General features: G+C 41.9%; 1 protein-coding gene across 3 annotated transcripts in view; it reads left to right on the forward strand.

Annotated features, from left to right (window-relative positions):
* Nucleotides 1-26,545, forward strand: part of dyrk1b (dual-specificity tyrosine-(Y)-phosphorylation regulated kinase 1B) — a 42,724-nt gene that overhangs the window by 9,358 nt on the left and 6,821 nt on the right. The window contains exons 1-10 of one of the 3 annotated variants that reach the window (XM_017452888.3): nt 7,161-7,825; nt 19,166-19,284; nt 19,996-20,115; nt 20,311-20,499; nt 20,996-21,143; nt 22,854-23,140; nt 23,931-24,077; nt 24,297-24,458; nt 25,990-26,293; nt 26,412-26,515. In XM_017452888.3, the coding sequence (XP_017308377.1) occupies nt 7,684-7,825; nt 19,166-19,284; nt 19,996-20,115; nt 20,311-20,499; nt 20,996-21,143; nt 22,854-23,140; nt 23,931-24,077; nt 24,297-24,458; nt 25,990-26,293; nt 26,412-26,515 (1,722 nt within the window). In that variant the 5' untranslated portion in view covers nt 7,161-7,683. Of the gene's footprint in view, nt 1-7,160; nt 7,826-19,165; nt 19,285-19,995; nt 20,116-20,310; nt 20,500-20,995; nt 21,144-22,853; nt 23,141-23,930; nt 24,078-24,296; nt 24,459-25,989; nt 26,294-26,411; nt 26,516-26,545 lie in introns of those variants that run through there. The other 2 variants (XM_017452889.3, XM_017452890.3) reach the window with 2 other exon arrangements.

A 26,545-nucleotide genomic window follows, 5' to 3' on the forward strand; every position in this document is an offset into this window, starting at 1 on the left:
GATGTGCTAGTTTCACACACTATTTCGTAAGGTAGGGTGCGTTTGGGACGTAGCCACGGACTCTGACCAAGCATCTAGTGTCGCTTACAAACCAATAAATAAAGTGTACCCTTTCAGCACACTGTTTATTGAGTGCACTAATAATTTGGGACACAGCTCATGACTGTGTGTCTGACGCACTTTGATGACATCATCTCGCTTCTTCTTGAACAGCAATCGATATGCACACACAGCATTCATGTTTTACTTTAAACAGTGAAAAAAATGTATTGTTAAAAATATAAACAAAATCTCACGGTTAACAGAAACAGCAGTTAAAAACAGATTATAAAATGAATTAAGAATTAAAAAAAAAAAAGTCAGACAAGTGAAGTGAAAGAAAATTCAGTAGAAAGTTGTGTTAAAAGTGTGTGTCCAGGTAAAAAGACTTGTCTTCACAGGGACAGCCAGTAAATACCTGCATGTGTGTGTGTGTGTGTGTGTGTGTGAGTGTGTGTGTGTGTGTGTGAGTGTGTGTGTGTTGTATGCCTGGAACAGCAAGACTTAAATAGCTAGAGTTTCTAGTGATTATGGCGAGCTTACCACAAGCTTAATCACATCATATCTGCTGTTTAAGAGTGAGTGAGAGAGAGAGAGAGAGTGTGTGTGTGTGTGTGTGTGTGTGTGTGTGTGTGTGTGTTGATAATTATATGATCTACCAAGATAAATCAAAATGACACTTGACCTCTGTTGGGCGATATGACGATCTAATATCGATAATCATGGTCCAGGTCTGTCAGGATGATTTTCTGTGATGTTGTAGATATCGTTTTATTTCATGTGTAATTCATTTAAATAATTAAAAATTGTTTAAAAAATGTTTTAATATTTTTTTTAGTTATATATATATATAGTTTATATATTTATATATATATATATATATATATATAATATATATATATTTATAGTTATAGTTTGTTTTAGTGTTAAATGTTGTTTTTTCTAAGCTTTGTTTTGTGATTTAGCAAACCTAAATATCGTGATGCACATCATGTATCGTATCAATACTGATTTTGAATCAAAATATATATATTTTTTCATAAACTGTTTATTTTTTTTAACAAGACATTTTCAGATGTTTTTTTTCCCCATGGCAACTTAAAGTACAGATAAAATCATTAGAATGACATTCGTCTCCCTCCCTCAGTGTTCTTTTTGAGGGGAAAACTCTAAAAGCTGTGTTAGTGCTGACTCTGGCGCAGTCGTGTTGTACTGACGCACCGGGAAAAAAACTTTATCTGTACAAATAAATATGTTTAAGTATAAAAATGATTATAAATGTATTTAGTAATGCACATAGCTCTCACATTTCACCCAGAGTTCAGCTTTATTTATAGAACACATCAGAACTGTACTATGTGTGTGTGTGTGTGTGTGTGTTTGTGTGTGTGTGTGTGAGTGTTAAGAGCCAGTTTGGCCACTAGGAGCAGCACACACCCCAAAATCGACCTTCCTTAATTCATAATATTAAACAAGACTGCATGAAGGTGTTTGTAAGCAGACAAATTCTCTCACTAACTGTTCCTCCAACCCTTTGACCTTTGACCTTAAACTCAGTGTTTAGACGTAAGCAGGCATTCACTACACGCTGTATGAGCTTGTAATGGATTTCGACAAGTACATCTCATTGAACGTCAGTTCACTGACGAACTCCTTTAAAGCCACAGGTTAACGGTGTAATTAACAATGACGTAAACTAAGATTCGCTTTGGTATTTCGTCTTCTTCCCCAAGCTCGCTCTGAGGAAATTACTTTGATTATGAAGTTTTTTTCTGCCGCAGTAGACTTGAGTAGCAGCGTAACGCTGAATTAGAGCGTTATTGTAGATGTTCTATGTGATAGTTCATGCTGTAAAATTCACACAAAACCATTTACCATTTACAAATTCATCTAGCAGGAGTAAATCAAATTATAATCGTACCATTTAAACTTCAGCTAACCTTCAAAACCTAAATTACTGATGATTAATCTTTTAAAAGGAAATATTGTTTTTCTTTTCTCACTCAGCTAATTAAATACTGACCTGAAGGTCCACCGTAGCCAGTAATCAGTTATATGACAACGCTGTGATGATCGTCAGCAATATTGTCATCATAGATCGGCAGCATTTTTGTCAAGTGAGATAATGGACAGATGAAGACAAACGCCATTTAAAGAGCCATATTTTGCCTGAAAAATGTATCAGATAAACACAGTCATAACTGTGATAATAGTGTAATAGTGTCGTAAACCACGACCAGAAGTTAGAGAATTATTGTGGTATGAAAATGTAAAATCAGCACTTTCTGACGCAGCAGTGTTTCATGATAAACTCGAGAGTCTGGTAGCAACAATGCACCGTTTTATAATTTATACGTATTTCTGCTTCAGATCAAAGTTTGCATCTCTTGAGTTCTGGATTGTGATTGGTCAGAAGGTGTTGATTCATTTTCTATAACAGCGGCTCTGACCGTAGCGCAGCTGCACATCACAGGTTTATATTAATGTACTCGAACTAATATGTTACCGTTTCTATAGTAACAGCTCGTTCACAACTAAACGTTCGAATTCAACTAAACAGATTAAACGTAATTGTCGATATGCTGAAGTTTTCTATAAGGATAAATGTGTTTATGTAACATTTATGGAAGGAGTCTCCAGTGTCAGCGCTTTTTAACTTTATGTTTATCGACATCTTCAGGACAGAGGAGTTTACGCTTATTTGTGGTTTCTTGGTAACATGACAAGCTGCGATTTTTTGTCTTATTAACTTCAAGAGAGAAAAAAAAGACAAGCTGGTGAGGGAATGACTGCTCATAGCTGCTTTAATGTAAGAAACAACAGGAACTAACTCGTTTTGCAGATGTTCCGCAACATTAAACAAAATCATAAATGGATGTCTTGTTAATTAATAAATTCAAAACTGTCATTGCTGGCAAATTGCTATGGTGTAAGAGGAATAAAACACTTTGTGTTGTGCTGTTAAAAGAAATTTTAGGGTGATAGGAGTTAAGTCCGCTTCATCACAGCACCCTGTTGTGGATTGTTTTCCTCTAACGGCACCCCCTCAAGTGTTTTATTCTTTACATTAACATTTCACAAGTAGAGAATGAGTCTATTCTTTACTTGTTCTCGAAACATCTGTTAATAACAGTGATGTTAATCTGTTTTATTTGATATCCTCATAAGTAATGTAGGGTTCTTTTAAAGTCTTTGCGTTCTTAATCGTTTTTTTTATTATTACTGTGGTGTTTATGATCTAAATATATAGAAAGATATGACCATTTTGCTGTTCTCATATTTTATATGAAGTTATCGGGTGACTTGTTCATATCGGTTATGGTTCGTCTTGTGAGCAGCACTTTAGATTTAACATTCCTATATTCCTGGACTCCTGGAGGACTAAACAGCACCTTGTGACTGAAATAAAGCTCAGGGTTGTTGTCGGACAGAGTGGAAAGTATGTGTGATGTATATCTGGCCGTTTCTGCCTGTCGATAAGAGGCTTGAAAATAAAGATACAGGCAGCTTTATGGTGTGTTGCCTGGAAAAGCCAGTCAGTGGGGCTGGTACATTATTTTAAGCTGTGTGAAGTCCAAACAGATTTGAGTGTGTAATGTATGTTTAAAAAAAAAAAAAGAAAAAGAAAGGAAGAAAGAAAGAAAGGGAGGGGGAAAACTTGTGCAACTGAAACACAACCTCCCCGCAGTGTAATTGTAATTCGCTCCTTTAGCTTCTTCTTCTTCCTCAGTTGACGTTCCGCTATAACCGTGTCTTCCCACTGCATCATGTTTACCTAGCAACACGCATCACCCGCTTCCGGCCCTCCCATTGGTCATTTCAAAACGCGCCGGGGACCAATGGCGAGGCTGTTGCCATGGCACACTGTGTAGTTGCCGGGTGGAATTTCGCTGCGAGGCACGTGAGTCCCGGAATCTTCGCCTCCCCCCCCCCATTCCTTCCTTCCTTCCTTCCTTCCTTTCTTTCTTTCTTTCTTTCTCTCTTTTTTTCATTTTCTTTCTTTCTTTCTTTTTTTTTTTTTTAAATGTCGGGTGTCTCTGAGAGCTTTGCAAACGTGATTTATTGAAACCGAGTCACATTTTACCTCACCAGAAACGGCTCACTTTTATACGTGTAGAGGTTTATCTGTGCATTTTATGATTTATTTTTTAAAGTGTGCACTGCTTTAGGAGGAATATATATATATATATATATATATATATATATATATATATACATACATACATACATACATATACATGTGTGTGTGTACGCTTTGTGAATTCATTTAATTTTTAAAAAACATTTTATTATAAGTCCACTGATATAAGCATTACAGAACATTACAAAGGAATACTTTTTCACAAGTTTTGATGTTGCAGTAAATATTAGGAGGTTGCACAGACATGCAAAACAAGTACAATAAGAAAACTAAAACTTTATGGATCAGTATGTAGATCATGTAAAGTTTATGCACTTGTTCGTGTAGTGTATAGTGTGTTTTCCTCTGTGATTAATGACATTAACCTTTAAAAAGTAAAAAAAAGAGAGAATGGTCCAATATTGTACATTAACTTAAAAAAAGTTAATAGTGTTATAAGTGTTAATAGTTATAAGTGTAGTAAATGTCTTTATTTATTATTATTATTATTATTATCATCTCCAGGTTATTCACTGAGAGCATGTAAGACGTGTGTGAAATAAAATAATATACACTAAAAGGGAAAAACAAAAGAAAGAGCAGTCTTAATCCTTACATTTCTCCTCATGAGATAATGTTTGATATACACTGAGAGTGTTTAGAGTTATGTGCTTATTCTTTAGGTCGTAATGGCGTAATATTCTGTCTAATTCTGACCGGTGTGTTGTTATCTCCTCCATCCTTCACCACTCAGCTCAGTTTAGTTGAAGTCTTGTGTTATTTTGGCGGCCGTTCCGCGCCATTCCGGCTCCGCGCTGCGTTTTAGAGACAACAAGGACCTGAGGAGGGGGGCGAGGAGGAGCGGGGGAGGGAAGGGCAGTCTCGCGTTCGCGCTTTCACTCCGCCCACATATCGCTCTGACCAATGGAAAGAGAGGAAAGGGCCTCGTCTGACCAATCACACGCAAGCTGCCGTGGCGTCGGCTAGCAACAAGAGCTTCGAACGTTCGAACGCGCACGCGGGCGGGAATGCGGGGGGAGGGGGTCCGGGCAGTTAGGGAGAGGGATGTGGGAGACGTGAACGCGCGTCAGCGAAAAGCCGAGGGAAGGGAACGTGATGTGCGCGCGCTTTAGCACACACCGAGGGGGTAGAAAAGTTCGTTGAAACTCTCTTCTAAAGGGCAGAGCAAATAAATAAATAAAAATAAAAACTCACTCGAATCTAAGACATCTCAAATAAACGTTACAGATCGACATACATACTATAATCTCAGTAACCAGAACAGTTTAGATATCTTGTTTTTCACCCGTTGACACTGAGGTGAGGGTCACCGCGACACGTCCCGATTTTACTCCCGATTCACTTTTATTCACCATAAAACTGACTTTATTTGAAGTGATCGTGACATGCGTATCGTCCTTGAAGTTTAATATCTGGCTAGTTTATCGTAATAACAGAGACCATCCTATATATGAGATTGTGTGAATACTGGCCCTATCTGCAGAGTTACTATAAATGGAAAGGAACCGTTCGGCACAGCCACTAACTATTAAGAAGGGGGTTGTAACGCAGTAATAACAGGTATTATTGTTAACATTTTTTATTTTCGTTAAAAGCGGCCGTTTCTCGAACTGTTCGAGTACTGAAAGAGTGCGCGTTGCTGCGTCAAAGCCGAGCTGACGACACGGAGCGAATTCAGGCTGTGTGTGTCACCTCCATCTCCCCCCGCGCTTGAAACGCATATGGTACAGTCCATCAACACAGGGTGTGGATTGAGCGCCGGCCACAGCGGCTTATAGACAACAAGGAATAATAACAACGCCAACTTAGGCCTGGCTCTGAAGGGAAATACAAGCTCGACTGAGAAGAGAAAAATTCCTATAAACAATCCACATCCTCGGGAGAGAAGGGAAGGTGTCGCTTTGTCGTGTTGGGGTGGAATAAGAGGCTACGGGAGTTGGGAGACGGGGAACGTGCGCACAGGAGCTGTGGATAACCGAGGAGCACTCAGCCTCTGGACTGCTCAGGATGGAAGTGTGGAGAGATCAGGATGAACTCTGCACAGCCTGGACTGAAACTATGAACTTCCATCACTGTTAGAGAAGAAGATCTGGATTGTAGATCTCATTTGGAGTGTTTATTATTATAATTATTATTTTAAAAAATATATACAAGCAAGAGCACAATATCAGTTGCAGCCCTGTCTAACTAAAGTGAGGCTTTGTGTTCTCAGTGAAATTCTCTTTTAAAGTTTTCAGGAATTATTTTTCTTTCTATCAACCCATCTTGGAATGGACAGAGACGGATCAGCGAGATAGTTTCTCCATTTAAATATTGGTCTTGTGCCTGTAACTGAACTCGCACTTGTGCACTTTGCTTAGTTATTCTTCATCGTTTGTGCATGCACAAATAACATCCACTGATCTCCACACTGACACCCCGGCCTCCTTTTGGACAGCGGTGAGCCTTTGGTTTGGACTTTGTGTAGACTGTAACAGCGCCCCTTGCTTCACTTCACTTCACTTCGCCTCGCCTCGCCTCGCCGCCTATCAGGATTAAAGCTGCAAGGTTAAACCCCCGAGGGACGAGGCCATCCATCTGCCCTTTGGACTCACTAACTCAGTAGGGAGCAGCACACGGATCCTAAGAAGCCCTTGCTATTTTTAGGGATAGTGATGGGGTAATTGGCGTTGGAAATGAAGACACCCACCCCCTTATCCCCATCTTGAGCACACCAGCACTCCCAGCTTCAGCTGCTCCGATATCTGGACTGGAAAACTGACCAGTGTCGAAACTGGTCTTCAACTGGATTCCTCAGTACTGGAGGACGAAGATAAAACTAGCTACAATGCAAGCAAAGCTAACTTTAGTAACCAAATAGCTTCATCCCCTTACTGTCAGAGAAATATATATACATACATATATATATATATATATATATATACACATATATATATATATATATATATATATATATATATATATATACATATATGTGTATATATATAGATATAGATACATATACATAGATATAGATATAGATAGATATATTGACTACATATGTAACAGAGTATATATATATATATATAATTATAAAACATAGATATATATTGCAGAGTCGTAGTTTGAATATGTATATTATATTTTTTATGAGCGTCGTTGCCTAAAAGCCCAATCCATTGCCTTAGATTTACCGTAATAAAGAGAAAAGCACGGACAGAGCACGGAAACAGCGTTGGGAGAAACGAATGGTGCCTTTTTTTTTTCGTTGGTCTGTGTCGTCACTTCAGGAATTCGCTAGCGATCGAGGAATACTTTTGTCATCACTGACTTTCAGTTCGAATCCAGCACTATCGGATATACACACGCTTTCATCCGAGCACGTGGATGGGATTATCCTGACGACCGCCCCCCCAACCCCCCAAAAAAGTGATTGTTTCGTCGTTTTTATTTTCTTAATCTATAAAACCAACAAACTTGATTGATGTAATTCTTCGAAGAAGCTCCACACAAAAGCCTTTCCGATGGTGATCACTTCATCCGTGGAGGAGAAGCCGCAGCCTTCTAACAGAATGGTCGCCAACCTGTCGACCGACACCTGGGTCGGCAACTCGGATCAGAGTCGCTACGTACCGCAGTCTCACCTGCTCCGGAAGCCGTCCAAAAGTTAGTACGCCCTGTTTTCACTCACGATTTGGCTGCACAGGCCTGGCATGGCTGCAAATGATTGCCGCGATCCTACGGTACCGTTCCCGTGCCTGAACATCTGTAAGATAGTCGTCATGGTTACGTTTAGCTAGCTAGCCTAACTGTAACGTAACCCTCACTGACGTAAAGTAGTTCAGTTGATGGCGCATCCAAGAGCGCAAAAGTAGGTCGAAATCGATTTAGGTTTACGCTGACGCTTAGAAAGAACAGATAATCGTGTAGTAACTATGGCGATAATGCGACAGTGTTAAACGACGAATGTTAAATCAGCACACGTTACAATTTGTAACGTAAGATCGTGGAACATGAAACAAGTTCTTGCGTTGCATCGCGTTCTCTTGGGCTAAATTGGATTAGTCCAGAGTGGACTGTACCATGTGTTGGTTTGGATTTTGAGTATAATGATCGTTGTGTAATTTAAGGCGCAGTCTGTGATGTTTTCATGATTCACTCCGAGTCCGTGTCGGTAACGTGGAGGTTCTGAACGCAGAGTTTCTCAAGCTTTCACACAATTAGAATGGCATTATGGGATTGTTGTATATTTCCTCATGGGTAGTCACAATAGTGTGTGTGTGTCGTGTGTGTGTGTGTGTTGAATATCAGGGTATCTTGCATTACCGATTCTGAGCACACACCTATTGGGCTTCAGAGAACAAACTACTTTTAAAATAAGGCGTGTTTCCAGCTGGGAGTCTGGGTTTGGAGAACCTTCTCCAGGTTTTGTTTGGTTTCATTCTGCTTTTTTTCTTTCACACGCTTCAGTTCCCCCGTGGACTCGTGTTCCTCTTCCCGCTATTGTTTTAGTGTCTCTCCTTCAAACAATCATGAGAACGATTGACACGGTGCTGCAGAAATGGACGGAGATCTTTGTGTGTGTGTGTGTGTGTGTGTGTGTGTGTGTGTGCGTGTGTGTGTGTGTGCTTTGCGCAGGCTGGATGCGCACTGCGCTGTGCTGTGCTGTGCTGTGCTGTGAGCTCAGCGATGATCATCCTGTTGCTGGGAACGTTAGAGCAGAGCAGAGAGAAACGAGCGCTCCAGAACGGAAACGCTCGGCGAACAACAGCGAGCGCGACGTGGCCGGAGTTCCACACTTTCCTTCGCACTTCCTTCGTAGAGTCGCGAGTCGAATCGTTCGTGTCGCTCGGAAGAATAAAACTCCACCGTAACCGTTACGTAAAAACGAGTCCAAACCTGACTCGCGTTAGTAAGGTGGCAGTGCATTCTGGGTAAAATGTGCTCAACAGGATGTTGACTTGTCTTTTCATCCAAAATTTACAAAATTTACGCGCGCAAAAAAAGTGTTTGGTTTGTCTCCGGCTCGTTTTCTTATTCTTTACTAAACTAAAAGGCCGTGATGGCGCTAGCACAGCGCGAGATCGTGTCTCGCATGTTCCTTAAGGTTTTAGGAATTATCTGGAGTTACGTTAAGTCGTGTCTGGTCACAGAGGTTAGTGACTTAACGTGGACGGGGAAAAGAAAATCAGGATTGCAGGTTGACTCATAGTTTGGAAAAAATGGATTACTTGAAAGTTATTCGTTGTATAAAGCACAGCTTTCAAAACAAGACCTTTTGACCAATCAGAGCAGTTGTTCTTCAGCTTCTAAACCAATCAGAAGTTTGATCATTCAGTCTGCACCTGGAAAAGATTGTATGAAACCCCATATAAATATATATATATATAAACTTTCAGATCAGCCTTTGTAAGGATGAACACATTATATACAGACTGGACCACTAAATAAATAAATATCTGTAGAAATTATTGTTTATCACACAGCTTTTTCAAACTTAGAGCTTGATGCTTTCAAAAATCAGATTTTAAACCAAGCTGGTCCACGTTCAGTTTCTTTTTTTATAACTTTTTATTTTAAATATCCATCACAGACGGATATTATGTAAGACGCAGGTCTTGTTAGACCAAATTAGTCAGTAGAACTGTATCTCGTGATGCGTGTTGTGTTTCATGGAGACGTTTCGATATTCGTGATATCGAGATATCGTGATATCAATATCGTGATACGATATTGTTGTGGTATCGTCCAGCCCTCAGTAAAATTTCCACTTCCATCGCAAGTCGTTGACGTTCGTCGCCTCTGAATGTCTGTGTATATTCACACACAGGATAAATATTAGCGAACGATATCCTTACCAAGTTCATAATGTTTAAACCGAACCACTGACGTACGCAAACGTACACAAAGGCATTTTTGTGTCACTTTGTGTTTAAGGATTGTAAACGGCTTTAGGTAAAAACGCCTGAGGTAAAAACCCGTGTCGGTAGTCGAGCCTTGTTGATGATTTCCTGTTGAGGCGTTTTTTTCAGCACTGATGTGTAAATGTTTGATCGGATTATTGCATTATGCTTCTTTTATTCGATCAGATCTTTTTAGATCAGACACACTGTGAATTCTAATTTTAATTTCACAATATTCGCGTAACGTATTATGTAAATATGATCACAATTATATATCTTTATATATATATATATATATATATATATATAGCTTATTCTGTTTGTGGAGGGGAGGGGTCAGGAAATGGAAGTGTTAATAATAATGTTTCGGAGAGAGGAACTGTTCTGATTTTTTGCATTGCAAAAAATCCAGCTGACTCTTCAAATCCCACAATGCACTGCAGTAGTGATGTAGCACATTTATGTGGTGTATATAGTGAACAGGGGGTGTGGTTTGGGACACGCCCACAGTAGACCAATGATGGTGCTTATGCGACCTATATAGTGAACTGTGTTTGGGACACGCCCACGACACCTAAAGTGTTTGTGGCCTATATTGTGAACAGGGGGTGTGGTTTAGGCCACGCCCACTACACTGTGGCATATATACTGAACAGGGGTGTGGTTTGGGAAACGCCCACTACACTGTGGCCTATATACTGAACAAGGGGTGTGGTTTAGGACACGCCCACCACACTGTCGGCTATATAGTGAACAGGGGGTGTGGTTTAGAATATGGCAACTACATTGTAGCCTATATCGTGAACAGGGGGTGTGGCTTAGAACATGGCAACTGCACTGTGGCCTATATAGTGAACAGGGGGTGTGGTTTAGGACACGCCCACCACACTCCTATATAGTGAACAGGGGGTGTGGTTTAGGACACGCCTACTGCACTGTGGCCTATACAGTGAACAAGGGGTGTGGTTTAGGGCACGCCTACTACACTGTGGCCTATACAGTTAACAGGGGGTGTGGTTTAGGACACGCCCACTACACTGATAGCGGTGTTTATTTGGCCATAATTTATTTGGAACTCTGGATGTGAACTCGATCGTTATTAGAGCATGTTGCCTTCTAAGCCCCGCCCACACAATCATTTCATTTTGTAAATATAAAAAATGTAACAAAATTCAGAAACATAATATTTATGTGTTTACGCCGTGAGACGTAAACAGAGCTGTACTTATCACATAAACGTTCAGATTTAAAAGCAGATGAATGTGAAGGTTCTGAGAGAGATGAGATAGAAGGAGACTTTTTGTATTGTTTAAAACTTTATCTTTGCTAATCAATCGTTGTTGGTTTCTGTTTTCCTGACTCCTCTTTATAATTTTTTTTTGACTGTCTGTAAGTTCTCCATAAAATGGGGATTTTTTAAACCCTGGCAACCCACTTGTGCTTATCTTCCCTTCACTTATTGTGTGGTTATTTATATCCGTGTATCCAACCGACTTCTCTGCTGTTGTCTATTTCTGTCGTCTCGCCTGCCCCGTGTGTGTGAGTGTGTGTGTGAGTGTGTGTGTGTGTGTGTGTGTGGAGGGTTTTAGCTATATGAGTAACGGTCTTAAACATAGACATGGCTCTGACCGTTAGACTCCATGAACCCGGCAGCTCCAGCTCTTCAGGTTTCACGCTACGCTTTTATCTCAGAGTGAATTTGTGTCATTTTCATGGGCTGCCATTCAAATTCAGAGAAATACACCCTTGTGCCCTTGCACACTCTTCCCCTAAACACTTTCTCTGCCCCTGGAACGATACAGGCTGCTCTTTGCTCTTTGCAAATAATCCCAATTTTGATTTAATTAGGATCTGCCGGTGAAGGTGGTGGTTGTGAACAGATATACGTTGCTCTGTGAAGTTTGGACTGTGTGTGTGTTTGTGTGTGTGTGTGTGTGTGTGTGTGTGTGTGTGTGTGTGTGTGTGGTTGTCCAAACGACCTTTGTTCCCTTTTCACTCCAAAGGTGAAACACTGAGGCAATATGTGAACCCTCACTCAGGCACGTGTTGATTATCAGTGCTGTGATTATATCATGATATTTAAAAGGCCATTCAGCTAATGCTGCTTTCCAAATACGACTTTGTCTCATATCAGATATGTTCCCTACTTAGGCAACCTAATTAAGTCATTTTCCAGTGTATGTGATCTTCAATACAGTGTGTGTTAATGTAACTGATTATCAGCACAGATTTTACACAGTAAACTGTTTGACCTTTGACACTTTCCAGGAAGCTATGTCATTCTTCTTTCTGTTTATCTCTCCATCCATCCTTCACTCTGATTGGTCAGTTTCACCCGTCTTCCACATGTTCTGTTGTTGATGAGAAGGAAAACATGTTATTGAGCACTGGATGTGCGGCGATCCCTGCTGGGCAACACACGCACACGCACACGCACAGAGTTACCTTTTCTTTTTTCTTTCTTTTTTCTGTTCTGTCCTCTTTCACACAGTGTACCAGTGGAGTCCCAAACCACAGTGAACATTCACTCACTCACTCAAACAACCCACAATGCACTGCAGTACTGTCCAAATACAGAAAACCCTTGATGCACTGTACTAGATGAAGAAGGTGTGTGTTATATATAGAGAGTAGGGTGTGTGGTTTGGGCCACGCCCACAGCGGACAGATGACGGCCTGTACGGAGAGTGGGGTGTGTGGTTTGGGACACGCCCACGGCGGACAGATGACGGCCTGTACGGAGAGTGGGGTGTGTGGTTTGGGACACGCCCACGGCGGACCGATGACGGCCTGTACGGGGAGTGGGGTGTGTGGTTTGGGACACGCCCACGGCGGACCGATGACGGCCTGTACGGGGAGTAGGGTGTGTGGTTTGGGACACGCCCACGGCGGACAGATGACGGCCTGTACGGAGAGTGGGGTGTGTGGTTTGGGACACGCCCACGGCGGACCGATGACGGCCTGTACGGGGAGTGGGGTGTGTGGTTTGGGACACGCCCACGGCGGACCGATGACGGCCTGTACGGGGAGTAGGGTGTGTGGTTTGGGACACGCCCACGGCGGACAGATGACGGCCTGTACGGAGAGTGCGGTGTGTGGTTTGGGACACGCCCACGGCGGACCGATGACGGCCTGTACGGGGAGTGGGGTGTGTGGTTTGGGACACGCCCACGGCGGACCGATGACGGCCTGTACGGGGAGTAGGGTGTGTGGTTTGGGACACGCCCACGGCGGACCGATGACGGCCTGTACGGGGAGTGGGGTGTGTGGTTTGGGACACGCCCACGGCGGACCGATGACGGCCTGTACGGGAGTAGGGTGTGTGGTTTGGGACACGCCCACGGCGGACCGATGACGGCCTGTACGGAGAGTGGGGTGTGTGGTTTGGGACACGCCCACGGCGGACCAATGACGGCCTGTACGGAGAGTGCGGTGTGTGGTTTGGGACACGCCCACGGCGGACCGATGACGGCCTGTACGGGGAGTGGGGTGTGTGGTTTGGGACACGCCCACGGCGGACCGATGACGGCCTGTACGGGGAGTGGGGTGTGTGGTTTGGGACACGCCCACGGCGGACCGATGACGGCCTGTACGGGGAGTGGGGTGTGTGGTTTGGGACACGCCCACGGCGGACCGATGACGGCCTGTACGGGGAGTGGGGTGTGTGGTTTGGGACACGCCCACGGCGGACCGATGACGGCCTGTACGGAGAGTGGGGTGTGTGGTTTGGGACACGCCCACGGCGGACCGATGACGGCCTGTACGGAGAGTGGGGTGTGTGGTTTGGGACACGCCCACGGCGGACCGATGACGGCCTGTACGGAGGAAAAGTTTAATTTTTTTTAAAATCAGCACTGAATGTAAAAAAAAGTCAGTCCCTTTTTCTGAACGTTGCATCATGTTGCAGCGAGCCTCATTATTACACAGCCTGAGTAGCCTGAGTGTGTGTGTGTGTGTGTGTGTTCTTCTGCAGTGTGTGTGTGTGTGTGTGTGTGTGTGTGTAAATTGGACAGTATTTCGAGTCGAGACAGTGATAATCAGGATATTTGAGGATGTACGATTCGGATCACGATATAAAATAATCTGTTGAAATAAAAGCTGCGTAACGTTTTGTGTAATGTTTCATGTTTAATGTTTACAGTGAAACGTGCTGACATCATCGTGTCACCCCGCCCCTAAATCTGCTATGTGGATTGGATTCTGATCAGATTTTAACCACAGACTCAAGTTTTGTTTGACTCTTATTTTTGTTTTCTGGATTGTTAGTGCTGGTCAGGGCATCGTGTGTGTGTGTGTGTGTGTGTGTGTGTGTGAGAGGGGTGAGAGGGTTTATTTTATTTTTAATGTTAATGCTCTGAGTGAGGTCTCGGTTTCCCCGCGTCACCGTTTGACCGCAGTATTAATAGAGCGAGTCTGAAGTTCACATTAGAGCGTTCGATTATAGACCCGGGTTCCGCTTAGAACCGTTCTGAGAGCAACGTGAGAACAAACGTGAGAACAAACGTGAGAACAAACGTGAGTTTCTGTTTATTCTGATTTGAATAAAAAATCCATTTATAAGCGAGAGATGAAACGATACGACTCTGCTTCTTTTTTTCCGATACTGATACTGAATCTTCGGGTCAGAACCGATACCACACTCTGACTATATTTTGTCTTTACAAACTACTGGACCCGAGAACCCCCGATCCGTTTATTTTATACTCTCTCTCACACAGAAATCACAACACCGCAAATATAATAAAGTATATAGAATAAATTGCAGATGGAGCCGATCTGATACCCGGGACCGGGATCGGATCTCACAGAACAAATCTGATCCTCTTCTGTAACAAAAAAATGAATTACTGAAATCTTTCTGACAGGAAAGAGACTGATGGTGTTTGTGTTGAGTGAGATTCGAGGATATTTATTGAGTTGTAGAATAAACCGAGCCGTGGTTCTGCGCTCCCTTTATAATGAAACATTCCTGATCCACCTCCAGTCTTTTCCACTCCTTCAGGCTTCTCTCCGATATCCGATCCACCGTTCGTTTTTTCCGCCCTGATCCGATCTCACGTATCGGATCGGTGCCGTGTCAGATAAACATAAAAAAGTGAGTTCCTACAGACTGTGATGAGTGAGCGCCGGATCCCGGGGTTTAAACGCTGAATCACCCCCGCGGCTCGCGATGATGTGGTGAGGAGTATGACAGCGATACGGTGATCAAATCTCTCAGTTCACCTTCCTCAAATCTCTATTTATGTGAATGATTTTGATCGATAATAATAATAATAATAATAATAATCCTGATATGAGAACAGGATAATCACACAGCTGTAGATTGATGGGGACTGAACACGGCGTGTGATTGGTCAGAGAGACCAGCCAATCATTCGGCTCAAACGATTTAGCCAATCATTTCTAATTTACATAGAAGTGACTTAATCTCAGTTGAGTGTGTGTGTGTGTGTGTGTGTGTGTGTGCATAGTAATGCATTTCTAACAATGAAAGAGTGATTAAGATACAGTTCACATGCAGTCTTTTATCTGATACACCTAGCGAACTGTTTACGCTGTTATCACTTTGCGTAAAAAGGTTTCCTCCTCACACACACACACACACACACACACACACATGAAAAAAGAGTAAGGTGAGTAGGGCAGCGTGTGTAGGATGTCTAAGAGAGAGAATGTTACACACGGCTCTTTACACACTTTAACAGCACACTCCTGTTTTTTAAACACGGCAGTGCTGCTGAATCCTGCGTTCTGATTGGTCAGAAGGTGTTGATCAGTTCTCTGTAACAGTGGACCTGACAGTAGCGCAGGCTTATATTAATGCTCAGCTCTAATACGTTATGGTTTCTGTAGCAACGGCTCGTTCACAGGGACGTGTACAGCGCACGCTCCACAACGTTTTTTGTAGTTTATGTGACATGTATGGAAGGAGTCTCCAGTGTCAGTGCTGTGTAACAGGCAGAGGTGAAGCTGTCACTTTACGTTTTCCCACAACGTCAGTACAGAGAATAGAGAGAGGTGTATAGAGAGAGATTAGAGAGAGGTGTATAGAGAGAGAGAATAAAGAGAAAATAAAGAGAATAGAGAGAGAGAATAGAGAGAGAGAATAGAGAGAGAGAAGAGAGAGAGAATAGAGAGAGAATAGAGAGGGAATAGAGAGAGAGAATAGAGAGAGAATAGAGAGAGAGAATAGAGAGGGAATAGAGAGAGAATAGAGAGAGAGAATAGAGAGAGAATAGAGAGAGAATAGAGAGAGAATAGAGAGGGAATAGAGAGAGAGAATAGAGAGGGAATAGAGAGAGAAGAGAGAGAGAATAGAGAGAGAGAATAGAGAGAGAATAGAGAGGGAATAGAGAGAGAGAATAGAGAGGGAATAGAGAGGGAATAGAGAGAGAAGAGAGAGAGAATAGAGAGAGAGAATAGAGAGAGAATAGAGAGGGAATAGAGAGAGAATAGAGAGAGAGAGAATAGAGAGGGAATAGAGAGAGAGAATAGAGAGAGAATAGAGAGGGAATAGAGAGAGAGAATAGAGAGAGAATAGAGAGGGAATAGAGAGAGAGAGAATAGAGAGGGAATAGAGAGAGAGAGAATAGAGAGGGAATAGAGAGGGAATAGAGAGAGAGAATAGAGAGAGAATAGAGAGGGAATAGAGAGGGAATAGAGAGAGAATAGAGAGAGAGAATAGAGAGAGAATAGAGAGGGAATAGAGAGAGAGAATAGAGAGAGAATAGAGAGGGAATAGAGAGAGAGAGAATAGAGAGGGAATAGAGAGAGAGAGAATAGAGAGGGAATAGAGAGAGAGAATAGAGAGAGAATAGAGAGGGAATAGAGAGGGAATAGAGAGAGAGAGAATAGAGAGGGAATAGAGAGAGAGGGAATAGAGAGAGAATAGAGAGAGAATAGAGAGGGAATAGAGAGAGAGAATAGAGAGAGAATAGAGAGAGGGAATAGAGAGGGAATAGAGAGAGGGAATAGAGAGGGAATAGAGAGAGGGAATAGAGAGAGAATAGAGAGAGGGAATAGAGAGGGAATAGAGAGAGAGAATAGAGAGAGAATAGAGAGAGGGAATAGAGAGGGAATAGAGAGAGGGAATAGAGAGAGAGAATAGAGAGGGAATAGAGAGAGAATAGAGAGGGAATAGAGAGAGAATAGAGAGGGAATAGAGAGAGAGAATAGAGAGGGAATAGAGAGAGAGAATAGAGAGAGAATAGAGAGAGAATAGAGAGAGAGGTGTGTATCTGCTGTAACTGGCCCTTATGGATTGCTTTCCTGTAACAGCACGACACACACTGTGTGTTTAATCATGAACATAGCCGGAGTGTCTACATTTACAGTCCCATTGGTGTGTTTTATGTTCTTGATCACACACACACACACACACACACACACACACACACACACACACACACACTGTACCTGCATTCTCAGCCCACGCGTCTAACTTTGGCATTCAGCTTCTGTTACCCTACAGGGAATGAGAATTCAGTGGTGGAAGGGCAGTTCAGCTGTTCTCTCTCACACACGCACACACACACTTTTGCCCCGTCTCCTCCTGGGCCTTAGAGACAGGGAGTGGGGCTGGAGCTGTTGCCATGGCAACACCACTGATTGACAGCTGGCAGCTGTCTTTGATCAGCTGTGATAGTGTGTGTGTGTGTGTGTGCGTGTGTGCGTGTGTGTGCGCGCGTGCGTGATTTTACTGTATGTATTATTCATGTAACACACACAGAGTGTAGGATAGGCCGAGAGGCCGAGAGAGAGAGAGAGAGAGAGAGAGAGAGAGAGGCATTATGGGAAGGCTTGCTGATACAGCACAAGCTCCTCAGGTTTATTTATAGAGACCTCGCCGGCCAGCCCTTGGATACCGGCAGCCAATCAGGACACAGAAGGAGGGGGGCGCTCGGCCAATCGTGGCGTGGCAAGTCAGACGTCACAGTCAGGAAGTTCTCAGCATTTAAAGGGCCGGCGTGACTTTTTTTTTTTGAACACGCTCGTCATATCTGGCTAAAATTAGGGCTGTGTGTGTGTGTGTGTGTGTGTGTGTGTGTGTGTCATAAAACATGATGGTAAAAGTGAAAGACAGTTTCATAAATGAAGCGTTTAAGAGTGTGTGTGTTTGTGTTCGTCACTGCAGCATCACTGTTGCTGTGTGAAAGGGGTTGTGTAACAGGACGAGGAGCAGAAATTAATCATGAAATCATTCCAACACAGACACCTACCAAACATCCCCTTCCTTCCTTCCTTCCTTCCTTCCTTCCTTCCTTCCTTCCTTCTTCCTTCTTGTGTCCTGGACAGGAGGAATTCATCTCATTAACTTCCTGTTAGAGAATAACAAATCTAACTTGCACATTTAATTTCCTTTTACAGATTGTATTATAAATGATTATTTATAAAATCATCCTTTCTCTCTCTCTCTCTCTCTTTTATCCCTGCAGTCGATTTTTATTCATAATCTTCGCTGTAGTCCTCTTTGATGCTTTGTGTCGCTCCCTCGTGCACAAGTGTGTTATTTAGAGTTCCTCAAGTCACATGAATGTCAAGCTGCTTTAAAAAGTTAACTCTGTGTGTGTGTGTGTGTGTGTGTGTGTGCGAGAGAGAGAGAGGGAGGGGGAGAGGGAAAGAGAGATGGGGCTGATATGTGAGGCTGATTGTGCGTTTGCATTCACACACACACACACACACACACACACACACAGAGCATGACATGGCTGAATGTGGTGAATAAATTCAGTACATTTGTGAAAATATCGCGAGATTATTAAATATGCGTATTATAACAACTGAAATTTTGACAATATGTTGAGAGGTGATTAACATTCTATCATCATTCTCGATGTTATCACAGTCTGTTGGACAGAAAAACGTTCTCGCGTTCTTTTTATGCCTCTCTGGTGAAACGAATGATGTTATATTTGCGTTAAATCCGTATAAACTAAGCCCCGCCCCTTTCAGGACAGCTTGTGTGTGTTGAATATCACGATATATAATTGATTTTTATTATTGATTGACAGACATCAAGACTATATAAGGTGTTGTAACTATAACCCTCTCTGTCTGTCTGTCTCCCTGTCTGTCTCTCTGTCTGTCTCTCTCTCTCTCTCAGGTTCAGGATGTATGCCCCCCTCCTCGTCCCTGTGTTTCTCCCCCGCTGAGCGAAACATGTCGAGCCAGCACACTCATCCTGGATTAAGCAACATCCAGTCCATGGCAGAACAGCAGCAGGTACACACACACACACACACACACACACACACACACACACAATTTTACAAATAGATATGCTGCGTTCACACCATGTCGGAATTACGAGATGAAAACCCGGACGTTCTACTCGGAACTGTTCACATTACGTCCTCTGACTCGGACTCAGAATTATGCAACAATTAATAATAGTCAATTACGCAAATTATTACACAGAAATATTACGAGATAACTACTGAACTACATTTTACTGCTGCAGCCACCGCCATTTTGAGTGTTCCTCGTTTACAAGTCGTAATTACGACACGGCGTGAACGCAGCTATATTGTAACGTTTTCTCATCAGTCGTTCATTCGTGACCAATCAGAACGCAGAGGAGGCGGGAGGATGCATACATCTGAAAATGAAAGTTCTGGAATGAGAAAGTATTTAGAAGAAATTCCTCGATGATGATGATGTAACGATTACGTGAGAATGAATAGAAAACAGTATTTTTACACAAACACACGTGAATATACTGGTGTCCTCCTGATTGTCAGATTCCAGTTCACTGGCCAATCAGAATCTGTTCTGTGATCTGTCTGATGAGTCGGAGTTTCTTCTCGTCGCAGTTTCAGACTCGCCAGCCAATCAGATCGCTGTATTTATACGTAGCGCCGGCTTTAATTTATGATTCAGTGGGATTCAGGAACTCCTGCACCACACCTGACATGACCTTTGACCCCCGTGCAGGTGCTGTCTGATATGACCATTCTGCAGAGGAGGATCCCCCCGAGTTTCAGAGACCCCGCGAGTGCGCCGCTCAGAAAACTCTCCGTCGATCTCATCAAGACCTACAAGCACATCAATGAGGTAACACACACACACACACACACACACACACACACACACACACACTAAAGTGCACGTTTTCTTTGGCATTAAGTGTGTACTTTTTGTAATCTACAAAATGATCACATTTTACTAAACACGAGCTGTACTGTTTTCCTCTGTAACCCCGCCCCTTCTGTAACCCCACCCCCTCTGTGTTTCCCCACCCCCGCGCAGGTGTACTACACTAAAAAGAAGCGACGTGCGCAGCAGGTTCCGCCCGAGGACTCGAGCACCAAGAAAGAGCGGAAAGTTTACAACGACGGCTACGACGACGACAACTACGACTACATCGTGAAGAACGGGGAGAAGTGGCTCGACCGCTACGAAATCGACTCGCTCATCGGCAAGGGCTCCTTCGGACAGGTGAGACTCCCCAGGTGCATGCTGGGATTGCTCACGAGGTGGGAGTGGGGGGTAAAGAGACAGGGCCGTTGTCCCAAACGCAAAAAAAAAAAAAACACAGACTGAACCTTCACTGTAGTGTGTATATGTTCTAAGGCTCAATTGTTAGACAGATAGATAAAGAGACAGACAGAAGCTTAGAAATATAGACAGGCAGACAGTCATATACTGAGAGAGACAGACAGAAACATGGACAGAGAGACAGACAGAAACATGGACAGAGAGACAGACAGAAACATGGACAGAGAGACAGACAGGCACCTGGACAGAGAGACAGACAGAAACATGGACAGAGAGACAGACAGAAACATGGACAGAGATAGAGAAACAAACTGGCAGAGAGATAGACACAGACAGACAGATATAGACAGAGAGACAGACAGGCAGGTTCAGCATCACACTAAAGTAAAAGAATAAGCTTGTTAATGACCTTTGACCCTCTCACCCCGACACACAGGTGGTGAAGGCGTACGATCACCACGAGCAGGAGTGGGTGGCCATCAAGATCATCAAGAATAAGAAAGCCTTCCTGAACCAGGCGCAAATCGAGCTCCGGCTCCTCGAGCTCATGAACAAACACGACACCGAGATGAAGTACTATATAGGTGTGTACACACACACACACACACACACACACACACAGAGAATTCTCTTTTACATACACTAAATTAGCATGTGATTAAAGTCAGGGGTGCAGGTTTAGTGCAGTAGTAATGTACTAATGTAACGTAATAATTTAGTAATGGAGTAATGCAGGTTTATGGCCACCAGTTTAGCCTCCATTACTGCATTATTACATGACTACATTACTACATTATTACATTACTGCATTATTACATTATTACATTATTACATTACTGCATTATTACATTATTACATTACTGCATTATTACATTACTGCATTATTACATTATTACATTATTACATTACTGCATTATTACATTATTACATTATTACATTACTGCATTATTACATTATTACATTATTACATTACTGCATTATTACATTATTACATTACTGCATTATTACATTATTACATTACTACATTACTGCATTATTACATTACTACATTATTACATTACTGCATTATTACATTATTACATTATTACATTACTGCATTATTACATTATTACATTACTACATTACTGCATTATTACATTATTACATTACTACATTACTGCATTATTACATTATTACATTATTACATTACTGCATTATTACATTATTACATTATTACATTACTGCATTATTACATTATTACATTACTACATTACTGCATTATTACATTATTACATTATTACATTACTGCATTATTACATTATTACATTACTGCATTATTACATTATTACATTACTACATTACTGCATTATTACATTACTACATTATTACATTACTGCATTATTACATTATTACATTATTACATTACTGCATTATTACATTATTACATTACTACATTACTGCATTATTACATTATTACATTACTGCATTATTACATTATTACATTACTACATTATTACATTACTGCATTATTACATTATTACATTATTACATTATTACATTACTGCATTATTACATTATTACATTACTGCATTATTACATTACTGCATTATTACATTATTACATTATTACATTATTACATTACTGCATTATTACATTATTACATTACTGCATTATTACATTATTACATTACTGCATTATTACATTATTACATTACTACATTATTACATTACTACATTATTACATTACTGCATTATTACATTATTACATTACTACATTACTGCATTATTACATTATTACATTACTGCATTATTACATTATTACATTACTACATTATTACATTACTACATTATTACATTACTGCATTATTACATTATTACATTATTACATTACTGCATTATTACATTATTACATTACTACATTACTGCATTATTACATTATTACATTACTGCATTATTACATTATTACATTACTACATTATTACATTACTGCATTATTACATTATTACATTATTACATTATTACATTACTGCATTATTACATTATTACATTACTGCATTATTACATTATTACATTACTGCATTATTACATTATTACATTACTACATTATTACATTACTACATTATTACATTACTGCATTATTACATTATTACATTACTACATTATTACATTACTGCATTATTACATTATTACATTATTACATTATTACATTACTGCATTATTACATTATTACATTATTATCAATGAAAGTAAAAAAACCTCACACAGCAAAATCAGACAAATTAACACTCTCTCTCTCTCTCTCTCTCTCTCTGTCAGTCCACCTGAAGCGCCACTTCATGTTCCGTAATCACCTGTGTTTGGTGTTTGAGCTGCTCTCCTATAACCTGTACGATCTGCTGCGTAACACTAATTTCCGGGGCGTGTCGCTCAACCTGACGCGGAAGTTCGCTCAGCAGCTTTGCACGGCGCTGCTCTTCCTGGCCACGCCCGAGCTCAGCATCATCCACTGCGACCTGAAGCCCGAGAACATCCTGCTGTGTAACCCCAAACGCAGCGCCATCAAGATCGTCGACTTTGGCAGCTCCTGTCAGCTCGGGCAGAGGGTGAGACACCGTACACACACACACACACACACACACACACACACACACACACGCACACAGAGTTATCCCGAGCAAAAACATTCTCTTTTCCTGATGCGATATTTAACTCCAATAATGATTTCCCATCAGCTGCTGATTTATCCTTCTCTCTCTTTCACACACACACACACACACACACACACACACACACACACACACACACACACTTATTTTCTGCTGCCCCCTGCTGGAGAAAAAGACTCACTGCTGCCTTTATGGCCTTATTAGTAAAGACATCCTCTATAACACTCACTCTGATTGTGCTGCCCCCAAGTGGACAAAACGTGTTACTGCAGATTTCTGAAAAAGATTCATTTCCTGCTTAAAACCTAGGGGTCATTATACATTTTTATACATGTTAATATTCCCTCATTTTATGCCTGAAATAAACAGAATTATTATTATTATTAAAATTATTATTAAATTTTAAATTTTCCATTTTAACGTTTTTCTTTCTTCTTTTCTTTCTCATCTCGTGTTGCACCTTCTCTCTTCTTTTTCTTCCTCCAACCATTTTTTTTTTCATTGTCACTACGTTCGTTTTCATCCTGATCTTCTCCTTATATTCGCTTCCCTGGTTTGTTTTCCTTCTTCGTCAGCGTTGTTGTAGTTGTTCCTCTCTTTCATCCTTGTTTTGTTTTTCTCTTTCTTTTAACTCTTGCTTAGTAAGGCTAAATCACTGAACAAAACGAAGATGGGTCATCATAACACCTCTCATGTGTGCGCGTGTGTGTGTGTGTGTGTGTGACAGATCTATCAGTACATACAGAGTCGGTTCTACCGTTCTCCAGAGGTGTTGTTAGGAATGCCGTATGATCTGGCCATCGACATGTGGAGTCTCGGCTGCATCTTGGTGGAGATGCACACGGGGGAGCCACTGTTCAGCGGCTCTAATGAGGTACGTGCGCACACACACACACACACACACACAGTACAGTGCCAGGTATTTAGCTAACGTGATTATAAAATAAAGCATTAAATAAAATTAGTGAGAAGCTATACAGCACCATGAATATGGCATTTTTTCATACTGTTTTATTATTTATTATTCCTCATTCTTCTGCTTCCTGTTGTTTGGTTCATTATAATTAGAAGTAATTGTTATTCTGGTTTCTAGGTGGATCAGATGAATAAGATTGTGGAGGTGCTGGGCGTTCCTCCGAACCACATGCTGGATCAGGCACCTAAAGCACGCAAATACTTCGATAAGCTCTCAGACGGCCTGTGGACCGTGAAGAAGAACAAGGACATAAAGAAGGTACTTTATCCTTCAGCCTCCGTGAGTAGCACTCTGCTTCTATTTAACCATTAAACCCATTAAATCCATTACGCTCCGCCCCTTTTACATCACACACACCAGCAAACATCACAACACTGTTTCTAATTGACCATTAAACCCATTAAACCACACCTCTTATACACCTCACACACACACACATCAGTATCTGTCGTCTTCTAATTAGTCATTAAATCCGTTAAACTAGTTAAACCCCACCCCTTTACATCACCTGCATCAACAGACTTTACAACACTGTTGCAAATAAACCTATTAAGCCCCTCCCCTTTTTATATCACACACTCACACACACAATCATCAGTAATTCATATTCTAATTAGTCATTAAATCTATTAAACCCCGCCCATTTTTATATAACAGACGCACACACAATCATCAGTAAATGTCATCTTCTAATTAGTTATTAAAGCCGTTAAACTTGTTAAACCCCGCCCCTTTTATATCATGTGCATCACCTAATTAAGCCCTAATTAAACCAAACCTATTAAGCCCCTTTTTGCATCACAAACTCACATACACCTCATTTTTCAAATGATATCTCATTACTGTGTAAATAGCATCTTCATCCATCTCCATCTCCATCACCATCATCATCATCATCACTGTAATCATCTAATCCATGTCGATCCCAGAGCTAAACCGAGTCTCCAGTGTTAGCTTATAGCTGCATTCGCTCACCCGAGCCTCACACTCTTACGCTAGGTTCTCACTCGCACTAGCGTGTGACGAGCAGCTCGCTCTCTACACATTTAATGAGACGTAACAGGGACCTAATCGCAGGTAGGAGATAAAGAAGTGAAGAAACGTCTTCCCACCAGCGCCCCCTCTTGGTGGATCTCAAAATAGACCTCCACGTTTACTCACTCGTACCCAATTATTTTAATGATTTAAACTGGGGGAAAACCCAGACAGACATGTGAGTCCCCTCACTAGTTTACTCCGAGTTCTGAATGATGTGTTTTTGTTCGGCTGGGTGAGTGCGTGCCTCAGGCGTTCTCCTCAGTCCTCAGAATAAAAACACTTCCCAGGTTCATCAGAACTGGAGACGAGGTCAAGCGAGACACTCACTGGGTCACCTGTCCTCTGTTCACTTCCTCCCTGTTACCCATCATGCACTCTCACCGTCACTATCTCTGTGTTTATCACAGTTTTACTCATGAAGCTTTGGTCAGTTAGTCAGTAAAGCAGTGATACACACCGGACTAGATAATCGTGCGGCGTGGTCTGTCTAACGTCCAGCATGAGCTCTACTCTCCTGACTTTCGCTTTTTATTTTTAAAGACATTCGGGAGTTAAAGTTAAGCCATAAACATCATTTCCAAGTACATTTCAGGAACCTTTATCAGATCCTCACAAGCAGGACAGGCCACGCCCACCAGAGACAAACTGGAGTGACATCACCAGCTTGTCACATTCTAAATTTGATCTGTACATGTGATGATGATGATGATGACGATGATGATGTGTTTTTAATCTCTCTCTCTCTCTCTTTATCGGTCTTCCCTTTCTTCAGGAGTATAAACCTCCCGCAACCCGGCGTCTCCATGAGATTTTAGGGGTGGAGACCGGGGGTCCCGGGGGAAGGCGGGCTGGGGAGCAAGGCCACGCCCCTTGCGATTACCTGAAGTTTAAGGACCTGATCCTGCGCATGCTGGACTACGACCCCAAAACGCGCATCACGCCGTTCTACGCCCTGCAGCACAACTTCTTCAAAAAGACCACAGACGAGGGAACAAACACCAGCAGCTCCACCTCCACCAGCCCGGCCATGGACCACAGCCACTCCACCTCCACCACCAGCTCCGTGTCCAGCTCTGGTACACACACACACATACACACACACACACACACAGAAAGTTCAGTCCAGCTCTTCACGAACTGAATTTTTTTTAAAGCCATAATTTCCACATCTGTAAGCGTGTTTCCTGACCCCAGGTGGATCCAGCGGTTCTTCCAATGACAACCGAAACTATCGGTACAGCAACCGATACTACAACAGCGCCGTCACACACACGGACTACGAGATGCAGAGCCCGCAGGTATGGCCTGGGATTTTTGGGGTTTTTTTT

The sequence above is a fragment of the Ictalurus punctatus genome, chromosome 23 (genome assembly GCF_001660625.3).
Source record: "Ictalurus punctatus breed USDA103 chromosome 23, Coco_2.0, whole genome shotgun sequence".
Classification (NCBI taxonomy): domain Eukaryota; kingdom Metazoa; phylum Chordata; class Actinopteri; order Siluriformes; family Ictaluridae; genus Ictalurus; species Ictalurus punctatus.